The sequence below is a fragment of the Pyxicephalus adspersus genome, chromosome 8 (assembly GCF_032062135.1).
Source record: "Pyxicephalus adspersus chromosome 8, UCB_Pads_2.0, whole genome shotgun sequence".
In the NCBI taxonomy this organism is placed as follows: domain Eukaryota; kingdom Metazoa; phylum Chordata; class Amphibia; order Anura; family Pyxicephalidae; genus Pyxicephalus; species Pyxicephalus adspersus.
The window spans coordinates 53,799,023-53,812,071 of NC_092865.1; the positions used below are offsets into that span (position 1 = coordinate 53,799,023).

Sequence of the window (13,049 nt, forward strand, 5' to 3'; positions counted from 1 at the left end):
TTCGCTCTCCAGTTACACACTGGGAGGGAGATCTGAATGTGAATCTTCAGCAGAGGAATGTCAGGTCTGCTCCTCTGCCAGGCAAGCTTGTGTTGTGTGAAAGAATTGTGCAAATCTCAGGGTTGGGTGGACAGTGACACAAACTCTTTGGCAGGCAATACAGCTCCTATGTATTTCATTTATATATTTAGCTGCTTGCAAATTAGATTTCAAGTTTACGTATAGACAAAACCAGTTGCAAATGTATTGAAATTTGAATATTAGCCACTAGGGGGAGCTCTAAATTTTTTCTGCCTACCTGCTTTACAGCTGTTGCAATATCAGCAGCACATGCAGTGCATTGGTTTCAGTGAGTTGGATGACTGGTTGACATGCACTGTGGGAAGACACAGCAAAACGCATCCATTGTACACCACTACAAAGCAAAGCCTGTATACATTCATTGTACACCACCAAAGGAAGCAAAGCCTGTATATATAATTAGCAATATGGCTGCTTCAATGTAGGTTCACACGAAAAAAATATAGCAGCCATTATTACCATTTTTATGTAAAAAATGCTGACATGACTATACTTTGTCCATACTTTAGCACCATGGTAGCAGCTTTTTCTGCTTGCCTTGTCAAAAATACCGGCTGTCATGCTGATCCAATGGCTTCTGTATCTATGGACCTGATACAAGTATGCAGATTAGGAGTATAACCTGAATGACCTCCCTGATCTACATGTTTCCTATGGGTCAGAGGCTCACAATAAGCACTGGAAAGGCCAGGCAGCTAGCATTTACAGAGCAGGCCAGCAATGACAATCCATGCATTTCTCTTTGCACAGCTTGAACACTATGGAAGAGATCTTGATAATGGAATCCATGTGATATTAGAAAATAAACCATGGATGCTGATCCAAAACAGAAATAAAGTTAGTGGGAAAGAACCCTTTAATCTGAAGTTCCCAGCATGCCTTGGAAACAATGCTGCAGACACCCAGATTCCCCAGGTATCCCATTGTCACCTATTTTCTGGACATATTAGGCATGGAGCTCAGAGCTGAGTGCTGTCTGATATAAGATCGGCCCTCCCAACAGATATGTTTAGACGGAGAGCTGCAATTTTTAGAATACTTTTCCTTCAGCCAGCTGCTCCCCAGCTAACCTCTCCTCTCCCTCCTCGGCTTCTAGACCAGAATAACTGGCTGAGAGAACGAGACCTGGAAACAATCACTTTTATACCAGAACAATCCTAATAATGGAAATCGATCAATATTTCTCTAAACATCAGTTGGGGATTATTAATCATTTACCGCCTTGCAACACTTAATAAACAGTTTGAAGCAGACAGCTGATTGTAAACCATCCCAAAGCTGTCACCATTGGCATTGCACCGCTAGAAATACAAAGCTTTGCAGCTATCGGTTACTTGCTGCTCCTGCCCACGGATGATCAATAAAAGATTGCTGCTTCCCAACAAAATTCAATGCAATTTTAGCTAAAAAAAATATTGATAAAATCTATAGATTTTATCAGATCGAACCTTAAATCTATTAAAAACTTTGCATAGCGTATGGCTTATCTAAGGCAGCAATGCTGGTGTGAAAAAATTAAATGAGGGGCCAGCCACATGTATTTATTATGTATGTATTGCAGCTTACAAGTCCTTAGATTTAATGGCTGCATTAGTTTCCCTTTTGCAGCTTTTTCTGTCCCCGGGAAATCTTGCAAACTAAGCGCTTCCTGTTCTGGGGTTTGCAATGCTTAGTGCAATAACGTATCCATAGGGGAGCCGCGTTGTCACCCTAGACTGCTCTCCTGATTTGGACTACTACCCCCTCCTGTACACCTGTGTTCTTTTGTAGTTCACAGAAAGTAGTTGGGTAATCAACATATAACATGATATATAATACACGATGAAGCCATACAATTACCTCCTCCTTATATCACTGCTCTATGTAGCATATACCTGCAACAGCCCAATAGAGAGTGAATAGGGGTGGCAGTGAGTCGTTCAGTACCCCTATATGCAACCTACTGGCAAATCTGCAGATGTTGGTTCTTTAAGAACAAGTGTTCCATTGCAAGAAGCCAAGCAGTCAAGAGCCATTGCTTGGTCCCACTCTGAACGTGTCCATTTTGTAACAAAGTAATCACTGAGCCTTTAGCCCCAGTGATCATGCTAGAACATTTTAACTATAAGCCATAGGCAGCAGCAGGGGACAATTTATGGCAGACATTAGACCAGGACCATTAGAAAGTAGATGCTGACCATAAATGGTGGAACAAAGATGGGACCACCCTGGACAGAAAGGCATAGAAAAGCCTTTGCAGGGGGACTGTGATCTCAGTGGGAGGTAACATATCCAGACTTGTTTTATTGCCCAGTACTTACCATGCACGCATTCAAAATTAAAAAATATATATCTAGCACTGGGTCTGTTTCAATACAATACCAATTTATAGAAGAACATTGTATAAATGTAATATAGTCATAAAAAAATTAATTCTAAGGCAGATCCTGCAACGATGGAAAGACATTTTACGTTCCTTTCAAATCTGTGAGATGTATTTTGAGTCCCTGTGATAATGACACAGTGGACACAAAAAGGGAAGATAAACATATAATTATATAAATTTAAAGTTAGTGCAACTCCCTGTTAATAAAGTGTATTTCTAAGCTGCCGGCTATGCCGTCAGCTGCACCTTCTGCGGCCATATTTAATGTCCCCGTGGGAGCTGTTTTATCCTGGAGATATTGTTGCTTGGAATAAAGGGCTGGGGTATAAACATCATTGGTGTAAATTCTCCAGAGAGTGTAATAACATAGGCCTTGCTGAGCAATACATGTCAAAACACTGCAACAGTCACACAATGCAAGGTGAATATGTTGTCACTTTATGTTATGTACAGGTGTGGGTTCTGTCCATGTTCCTAGCAAAGAACAAAGATAACTAAAACAGAAAGCTATACTTTTTCTGGCAGATCAGTAGGTATTTTTGTACATTTTTAATGTATATTTAACAAACCAAAAGTGAGAACACTGAAGTTTAAATTAAAGGTTGAATTAAATTAATTTAAAAAATATTTACAGTCATTGCAGAAGGGACAGGCTATGTCTCTTCTGCAATATAACAGACTTATCTGTTTGAAGACTTTGGTAAAATGTACACTGAGCTATGTATGACTTATATAAATATAAATGAACTCCCATGTCCGAATTCCCGTGTCCCTGGCTAATCACCCAGAAAACAACCAGTTGAAGATTAAATGCCAGAGGCAGCATGGGGGTGGGATTGGTTTGCCTCCACTTTATTAATCCACCAGGTAGCGTTCAGTAAGTACAGATTACATGGAAAAGCGATGGTAAGTTTTTTTGGTACCAGCAGCTATAGAATTACACATATACTTTAATGCTGAAATTATATTTGTGTGACAAACAGCTCGACAATAGCAATTCGATCTGACATAATAATAAAAATTTTATTAAAAACAAGTATTTACCATGCCAAGACCATGTCAACATTCAGTCTTAGTGCTTGAATCGTCGTCCATTAGGTTACTTTATACATCTTGTTCAAAGCCAACAATATTAAGAATTACAAGCTTGTTCTGAAGGTTTCTTGACATTTTATAAGTCCCAGAGAACTTCTTTGTTCCAAATGGCAACAATATAGTTTAAAGAGTATAATAAACTTAAAGCAGAGCTCTGATAAGTATTATTTGCATCATAATTGGCCACATAACATCACAGAAGTGTAATCTTGGGACATTAAACAATTATTTACCCATGGAAAAATAAAGGATCCCCATGGGTCTAACAGTCATACCCATGTGAAAGATTCCATCAATGTATAAGCTGTGAGGGGGCTGCTCTTTATTTCTCAGTGCCTTGGCTGGGCTGATCTGAATCATAAGCACATCAAAAAAACAGTTGTGCTGTTGACCATCATCCTTCTTTGTCAATCAAATTAAGTGGTGGATGAACTTGTTGGGATTACATTCCCTATGGGCTCTGCAAACATTTTTTGAAGTTCACCAGTTCACCATGAACCCATTGCAACAAACTATATTATATTGTTCACTATCAACTCCTGTTGTGGCAGACTCAAACCTAATCCCTACTCATGATGATGTAATGGTTGGGCAATGTCAGTAAAAAAAGGAAAAAAGTAAAACTCATGAAAACGGAAGATGAAGTCACCAGCACTCCAAAGTACAGAAAACAATACACTATGTTACCATGAGGAAGGCACCCTATGACCCCGAAATGTTGGCTTTTTCACATGTTGTGACTTATACAATAAAACAAGAATCCTGTACTTTGGTGTGTTGGTGACTTTGCTTTTTGTAACGTTAGGACAGACACAACATGGTTTACAATGACTCTCAGGGAGGCGTCAGAAAGACAACAGACTATTCTGAAAATATCGAAAAACAGATCTGGTGTTACAGTTTGATGGAAAAAGTTTTGTTTGGATGGAAGTTCTCTGTGTTAAATCAGTGTTTTCTTTAAATGTCCTGACTTGGCAGCCATGTATGCCTTTCTGTGTGCTCAGATACACTGAAGAACTTTTAGGGAATGAAAAGAAAGAGGAGGCATTATTGAAAACCTTAAATAGTATGAATGAGGTTCAGGACAGTATCTTCAATGTAGGCCAAGAACATGGGGACATGACCTCACGCTGGCAGATGGCAAGTTCAAAACTAACTGTCTAAAGCAGTGGTCGCCAACCTTTTTGGAGCACATGGATCACTAAATTTACGGACTCCAGACTGTGCATGCGTGAGGAGCTGTGTGTCACTCAAAGGGGAAGAAACTTCTGCCAGAGTGATATCATTATGGAAGAACCCCCCGCCCCATTCGCAAGAGTGGACAGGTTGTGTCCAGAAACACAACCCACTCACCACCCTGAGCCTGTGATGTATACCAGAGACATGGTCGGCAGCTCTGGCCAGTGCGCCCCTCCAACAGGGTCTTTTTCCTGACCCAGGTGGGGGGCGCACCGGCCTGCGCCGCGGACCACTAAAATTTTCTTGTAGACCACTGGTTGGCGACCGCTGGTCTAAAGAATTATTTTACTGAGTAGGGAATGCTTAGGATGGAGTTTAGGAAGGGTAGTAAGTAACAGTGAATGGACATAAATCTAAGCCTATTGCAAATCCTACAAAGAGATTAAGGCAATGACGTTCTGTTGGGCCACTAGATCTTTTTTGCTGTTCTATGTTTCTAAGCAAAGAGAAAGAATATTCAAACAGCGCCTTTTTATTCCTGTTGTTCACCCCACCATCATTATCATTTTGGGGCATTTAAAGTGAATTTAGGTTTATTTTAGGGCAACTGTAAAATAATGATAAAAACTTTCCTAATATCCAGTGGAGTTTGAGTTAATAAAATCAAAAATAGACAGAAATATGAAAGTTTCCCAACTTTAGGGTACATTTGATTTGCTCCTAGAAGAGCTATTCACTTTTGCAATAAGGGGTATTTATAAATTCATGTATTCCTGCCTGACATTGAAAAAATTAAAATTAAAATAGGATGTAAAAAAAGTCATAAGTTTAAACATATAAAATTTTTGAATGCTGCCATTCTAGACCCAAATAGTGATAACTGGATAATCTCATCAACAGAGCTCAATAGGGAAATGCCAAATAATTTTCCAAACCAGTCGCCAACTCTACATGTGCTTTGTTCCTATACTTAGCCAGATTGATATGTTTCATCATTTAGATTCTTCAGATTGTTCACGAATGTGTACCAGCATATGGGAATTACACACATGCCTAATTGCAAAAAAACATTGTTGCACAAAAACCACACTGAATAGGCCCCCCAAAAATTATTGCCCAGTTTTGGCCCAAATGTGGCAAATTTGGTCACATTCTCTTGAAAATTTCCTCGAAGCTCACAGCTCCGCTCCTCTGATTGGTCTTGCAGGTTCCAAAAATTCAGTCTCGCCGGCTGAATTTTCACTGGCCGTTCGCTGCGAGAGCGAATTTAATAAATTCGCTCGCTCATCCCTAGCCACCAACACAAAAATCTCCCCAGTCCTCTCAATGGATTTGTTCTTCCTCTCCACAACCCTGAATAACTCTAGCATAACCACTCCCCATTCTTTGTAACACACAAATAAAGAGCTGTATTGGTCACGCTAGTAGGCCGAGTTGGGAACACGTGTATAGAATGTTTTCTGCTGACATTCAGTAAACAATAGGCTACTGATGCAATCCAACCAATCCACCAAGGCAGAGATATAAACTTCACCCTCTAAGTGTGAGGAAATATGTCATTTCGATGACATGTAAGGAGCTACCAGAATGTATAAGTAAAACACAAACAAAAACTGTGATTGGTGTGGACACAGAAAGGAAGACCTAAACTTCAGCCTTGCTTACCACACATTTTGCAGCATGTTAGTATTTGATCAGTTCAACTACACAGCCTGATATGTGGCTCCAAATATCTATATTTTTCCAGCACTGCCAGATAACCAAACTGCCATTCAGTTGCTTGTATACAATTAATATTTGCATGCCTTGGAGCACAGGTGCAGAGGCTATGGGGTGAGGATTTTTCAGATTAGGAATCATTCTATGACGTTTCACATTTTTCCTCTAAAGAGTATGCATGTTTGGAAAGACGGAGACAGTTTCATACAATATGGAACCTTGGCCAAATGTGACAGCATTCAAGCACTCTGCACTTCATTCTATCAATTGGGGCCTTGGAGATGGTGCAGGCCCTGGACAATTGACCAGTTTGCCCTAACCTCAGTTGGGGCATTGGTGAAGGTGAGGGCCCTACAACTATGTCTGCATGTCAATAATCACACTTTGAACAAGTGAAATCCACCCACTATGCTTAGGGCTAGTTTGGTATACCTACTTTGTTGTTCATACTGTATTGATCTTTTCACTTTCTGTTCTGAAAGTAGAAAAATAAGTGAAATGGAATCTCTCTAAAATCGCAGGAGTTCCCTCATGGGGAGCTGTCAGCATAACGGGTTTCCTCCTTGAACATTTTTCTTTCTCCATTCCAACCACACAATGAAACTTAACAATAAAATAACTGGGCACCTCTGCTCAAAGCAGTGGCCAAATTATTAACCCGAAACCCCACAAAAATGGCTGAAAACAAATTATAGGCAGCAATTTACCATTTCAGTTCCAGTCCACCACAAAGGCAAAATTAAGACAACATCTTACAATGAAATTTCACCACTTCAGGCAGGTTTTCACCACTGTCATTGTTGGAAGCTTAAAGAAATTGTGTATTGTGAATGTGGCATTGTCCCCCGTCAGTGTATTACTGATTGGCAGTAATTCGTAAAGATCACCAATAATGGTAAGAAGAAGCAGGACGTTTCCACTGAACAGAGATGGTCAAGGACACCGGGTTGCAATGCCTGTCGGTCACTTGTGGATTACGGCAATACACGGTAATGTTAAAGTGTCTCCTGTAGCACAAGGTCCTCAAACATAAGGTAGCACTTCAGTGATTGTGGCAAGTTGAAAGTCCTCACGGCTTTAAGCCTCTGGGGCCCCAGGCTGGAGCGAATCTGCAGACGGCTCAGGTGTTTAAGGGAGCGTGGCTGATGAGCGCAAGACTCAATCCAGGCAATGAAGCCTACCTGGGAAGCAAGGCGCTTGGGCGGCAATCCAGTTTTCTAGAATACACAAAATAAAGGTTAATTAGATCAGAGATTCTTGACCACCGCAGAGCCTGGTGGGCCGATTCACCCCATGGCTTTTTAGGTCCTAAATGCTCTAAAAATAAGATCTACCTGCCACAACTGTCTACATTAGTACTCTCCCCTGTTACATTTTACATACAATAGAATATCTAGCAGGAACCACATATAAAAGGCCCAGCAGGTGTGCAGTTTTGGGAACTCGTGCTGAGATCTACCCAGCAGTCTCCAAGACATGAAACTCCCCACTGTCTGCACAAAATTGAAACTTGAGTTATGTGTGTCCTATACCAGCCATGTGTTAGACATGAATCCCTCTCCATTAACATACCTTATTCTTATATGTTATGTCAGCCCCCGCTTGAACGAGAAGCCGGATGCATTCTAACTGTCCGCTACATGCAGCCAGGTACATCGGGGTCACCCCCCAGTTATCCTGCAGGTTGACATCAGCACCGTGCTGTATAAAAAAAGAAACAGATTGGTAAATGTAGGTAACGGAGGCAACAAATGTCCCAATTTTGAGAAAAGTTTCGTTTTTTTTTAAATAATACTCAACATAATGCTCTGAAGGAGAGAAGGATATGTAGGCATCTTTCTTGGTAAAATGTGTTTCAATGTGTTGTATGTACCTCCATGTTGTCTGCCTGTAATATACTAGGTGGTAGGTTTGGAAGAGAGTTGGGTCTGACAAACTCAACATTCATCCAGCACTGAAACCCATTATGTAGCATTAGATTAGTGACCATAAGGTACAATGAATGAAATTAGTGACCATTAGGTACAATGAATGAACATGACTGAAGGTTGTCTCCTATCCAGATCATAGTATAAAAAACTGAATTTCTTCTTCCAAACCAATAAATCTTGTTTGGGGGGGGAAAAAGGGTGCCCTCCTTTCTTTCAAAAATGTATTCTAATTATACTGTTTGCTAATTTATTGCTGAGCTAATATAAGCTCAGCAAGTGATTTCTTTGACAGGTGCACTTTATAAAATCAGGACAGTTCAAATACATCACAAGAAGGTGATCAACAGAGTTGAAATTACCTGTATTAGTAACAGAGCACAGTCCGGGAACAATCCAATGGCTGCATGGAGTGGGGTCCCCCCATGTTTACAGCAACTGTTCACGTTGGCTCCATGTTGTAAAAGTAACTCCATGGAAGCCCTCTGACCCTTATATGCTGCCCAGTACAGCGGAGTCTTTCCATAGTAATCTTTCCGATCCACAAGCTCTTTATCTGAAACACACAGAGAGTAATAAAAGGGTGCATATAGAATAAGAAAATAGGAGAAGGGGGTAGAAAGGTAAGGATTGGTTTTGAGTTGGAGAATATGTTTGAGGATCATTCCATTTGTAATTGGGAAAAAAGTTTAAATTCCCTGTATATCTATGGTGTGGATTTTAGAATAGGTAAATTATGAGTTGGCCTAGGGTATCAGGTGGCATACGCGGTGGCCTAGGCTGTTAGGTAACATAGGTCATAGCCCAGGGCAGCCTTTTACCTATTCAGTGACAGACTAGGCATCCAACACCAGATCCTTTGGAGGACTGCCGCTCTTTTTTAACCAAATCTCTTCACCCCTCTTTTCCTCACTAATGCCCCTCTTTTGTTTCTGGAGAGGAGATCTGTATAAATAAAAGCACAATTTAATGGCCAAAGTATTAGAGCTGGTATTGCACCCATTGTGTATTAATTATCCTTACACTTTATTTGTCATGGTCCTTGGGGGTGTGACAAAGGTGTGTCCATTGCCAAGTATTATGTGCTAACCAGTTTCCAATTCCAATCTCCATCTCAGAAGGTTGTTGAATATAAGGCTACCACTTGCTTACTGGTGAGATCTGGAAAGGATCCTTTGAATAGTTTAATGTACTGTGTGTGGAATAGACCTACAGGTTGCCCTGCCATTGTAGTTTTCTGTGCTAGGTGTACAAAAGCAGAATGGGCAAACTTTATCAGCGTATCCATCCCTAGCCTCAGCATGCCTTGTGTAACTTCTGGTAATTGGGGATCATCTGAATTATCATAAGAGTGACATTGCACAAAGGAAGGGGTAATATAACCCCAGTCCTATGTACATCCTATTTGTGCTTTTCTATCTTAGGGACCATCCTAAAAAAGTCACAGTGTGACTTCACATTTCATGCTTATTACAATGCTTGTTAAAAGTTTTCCCCTGGGCTGTTCCTGGTAAATGCAAGATGACAGCTATACAGCACTACACGATGAGTAGAAATCAGCAGCAACTAATCAGCACTGAGCTGTCCTGAGTACTTCTATGGTTGGACTGGCGGCAGAGCAAGTCAGGCACAGTTCTACGGGCAGTGGGATAAGGTATATTTCTCCCCTAAACTATCTAACCCTAGAAAAATGCCCTTGCATTGGGTACTCTCTTTAAGGTTTACCTAAAGCCTAATTTTTTTTAGGGGGAAGGGTATATGGAGTAGGAAGTTTTTGCCCTGTTTGTATCTCATTGGGTTCATTTTCCTTCACTTTCTACCTGAGACAACTGAAATTGTTGGTTTTTCATTACTTTCAGCCTTTCATCGGAACAAATACAGGGAGTAAATCACCTTACCAAGGACATAGACATCAATTAACCTTTCCAGACCTCTCCAAAAAAAAGCTTTAATTTAATTGATAGTTCAGAGTTCCTTAATTGTCCATTTTATATTGCTGCGCCTAATTCTATGCAAAGGGGGCACTCCTATTGTTACACAGAAGACTGGGTACCTACCTGACGTGGTCAGCAATGCACGCAGCTTCTCCACGTTGCCTCTACTGGCCTCATAATGAATATCCGTCCATTTATAATTGTAACTTGGTGCCACCTGGTAGTGCCGCACCTGAGTCTTGGTGCAGGGGCTTCGGGACAAGGAGCTGATATAAAACCCCATCTGTCTCATCGGGATTTAGCTTCATACAGCAATATCTGTTGGTTGAAAAAAAAATTATAACTGTTGGTTGAAAAACATTTCTCAAAAGAAGCCAGAACCCCAAAACCTCATATAGTGCTATGTGTTAACTCCAGCCTTCCCTCCAGTCTTGCACAGTTGTTGCACAGTCACATCAATGCTGTACACTGAACTCATGACAATGGACAATTCCTGCGCAATGTGTGTGACGCAGCAATTTGTAGTCTCTATCAGGGTGACAACGCAGGAATTATAATCAGAAGACCGTTGTCACCCTGTAATAGGAAGTGCTAGAATTTTTATCTTTATAACAGGATCACCTGGAATTATTGTCATAGCAGTGTTCTCCCCAGAAATTGTTTTAAGCTGGGTGGGAAGAAGTAGGTGGGCTGCAGACCCGGTATTTTGACCCAATTTTTCAGTAACCACCAAAAAGCAGCCGGGTGGTTACTGAAACGTTCCAGGTGGTGCACCCGGCTAAAAAGAACCGGGGAGAACACTGCATAAGAACATAAGAGGAATAACAGTGACATGGTAAAACTTATATTAGATTTTATCAACTGGCTTTATATCTCTGTTAGCAGTTACAATACTGTTGGAGAGGGGCCCCAAACTGCAAGGGTTAAATACTTTTTTTTTCTGGGGTTCCATTAAAAAGTACTTAACTTACCTTACTTCTGCAGGCTTCCCATCTCCATGTGACTGGACCCCAAATCAATTCTCAGTGCCTCATCAGTCATGGGCACCCTGATGCCATTACATAAAATGCAACACCATCTGCCTGGCATTGAGAGGTAAGGATGCCAGGGGCCCCTCCACAACCCAGAGTATGGGATGGAAGAGGGGAGGGCGGACTGTCGCAAAAGTTTTACCGGGGATACCCCTGTACATGGGTACTTTTGACAAATCAGGCACCTGGAGGAATCTCAACACACAGCTCATACACACTCCATGCAGACAGTAGCGTTACTAGTAGTCAAAGCACTGTGCTAACCACAAAGCCACTGCTCAGCTTCAGAATAGAAATCTGATTGTACAATCTCTGGACAATCTATATTAAACATAAACATGACTCTGATTGTATCAGACCTTGTGAAATGATAATATCACATACAATTTTACAGAAAACATCTGTAGACACTTCCTGTTAAAGGGTGACAACGCTCTATCCCCATTTCCCCAGTAATGAGCTGTGTTGCCACCCCGTCACATGGGCTTGTAAGGAGGGACAACATGCAGCCATCAATAGACAGGAAGAGTTTGTAGGAGATCAGCAACAGCAAAAACAACAAAGGAGTAAAAAAGAGAGAAAACCTTTCTGAATGCAGAGATCTCTGTGGGGTCCCTACAATCTCCAGGGTGTCACTGTGAGCATGATTGTGACTCTCGGGTTTTTCATCTGAGCTCAATGTATTGTAAACTGCTGCAGCACCTCTTTATCCCATCCATGCTGCTGCTTCAGCTGCTGCACAAAGAACACTTCCCAGGTAAACTCATAGAACCTGACAGGTCCATTACACCACCACGATTCTGCACAACCCATCAACACAACATATAGCTCATGAAATAAATATAATTATAAGACAACAGTAAATAAATTCCAATAGATGACCCCGGGGGGGACTATTTATCACAGATCACCGCAGCAAGCCCTGCAGATCTCAGATCCCCAACACACTCCTTCAATGCCATACAAGGTGCAATGCAAGCATGTACCCAGTGTTACGTGTTCTCTATATTTGAAGAACGTCATTTGCTCAGCTTCTCACCAGCATAGCGCTGCTCCTCTGGCCCCTGCCTGGAGGACTCGGATGCCCCGTTTGCCCTGTAGGGGGCGTCCTTTTCTTATCGTGCCAGCAAGCTGTGACCGATCGCTTATTGTTCTGGGCTGGGAATGACCCGGAGATGCCCGGGAGGGCAATGGGTGGCTGGGCTGCGCGATTAGCGCTGTGGTTGGCATGACTCAGGTGTCATCGCGGTAGTAGGAGGAGTAGGTTGATGGCCCAGCTGCTGCTCAGACACTGATGAGTCCCTGGTGCCCTCCTGTTTTCATGCCTGCTGCTGGCACAATGCTCCTCCGAACTCCCATCCCCCCTCCTCCCGGTGGCTGCACACAGCGCCGATCACCGCCCGGCTCTGCCCCGTCTTGTTATGGGCGCCGTCCGCCGCCGCTCTCCAGGGTGCTGAAAATAGAGCCGCACTGCGCATGCGCATGACTCCGCACCAGGGCAGCGATGGGCGAGCCGCAGCCTTGGCAAAGCCTCGATCCCCAGGGCCAGCACTGCCAGCAAGGCATTGATCCCTACTGTCCCTATATCAGAATCTATTCATCCCTACTGTCTCTATATCATAATCCATTCATCCCTACAGTCCTTATATCAGAATCCATTCACCCCTACTGTCCTTATATCAGAATTCATTCATCCCTACAGTCCTTATATCAGAAT

General features: G+C 42.0%; 1 protein-coding gene across 1 annotated transcript; it reads right to left on the reverse strand.

Annotated features, from left to right (window-relative positions):
- Nucleotides 1-5,451: 5,451 nt before the first annotated feature.
- LOC140337137 (ankyrin repeat and SOCS box protein 5-like) lies at nt 5,452-12,804 on the reverse strand. Its single transcript, XM_072420703.1, has 5 exons — nt 12,372-12,804; nt 10,425-10,619; nt 8,730-8,923; nt 8,012-8,140; nt 5,452-7,656 (listed from the first exon to the last, which is right to left on the reverse strand). Exons 2-5 carry the CDS (start codon nt 10,591-10,593, stop codon nt 7,435-7,437), a joined length of 714 nt encoding a protein of 237 aa, XP_072276804.1. The 5' UTR covers nt 10,594-10,619; nt 12,372-12,804; the 3' UTR covers nt 5,452-7,434.
- Between the last annotated feature and the right edge of the window lie 245 nt (nt 12,805-13,049).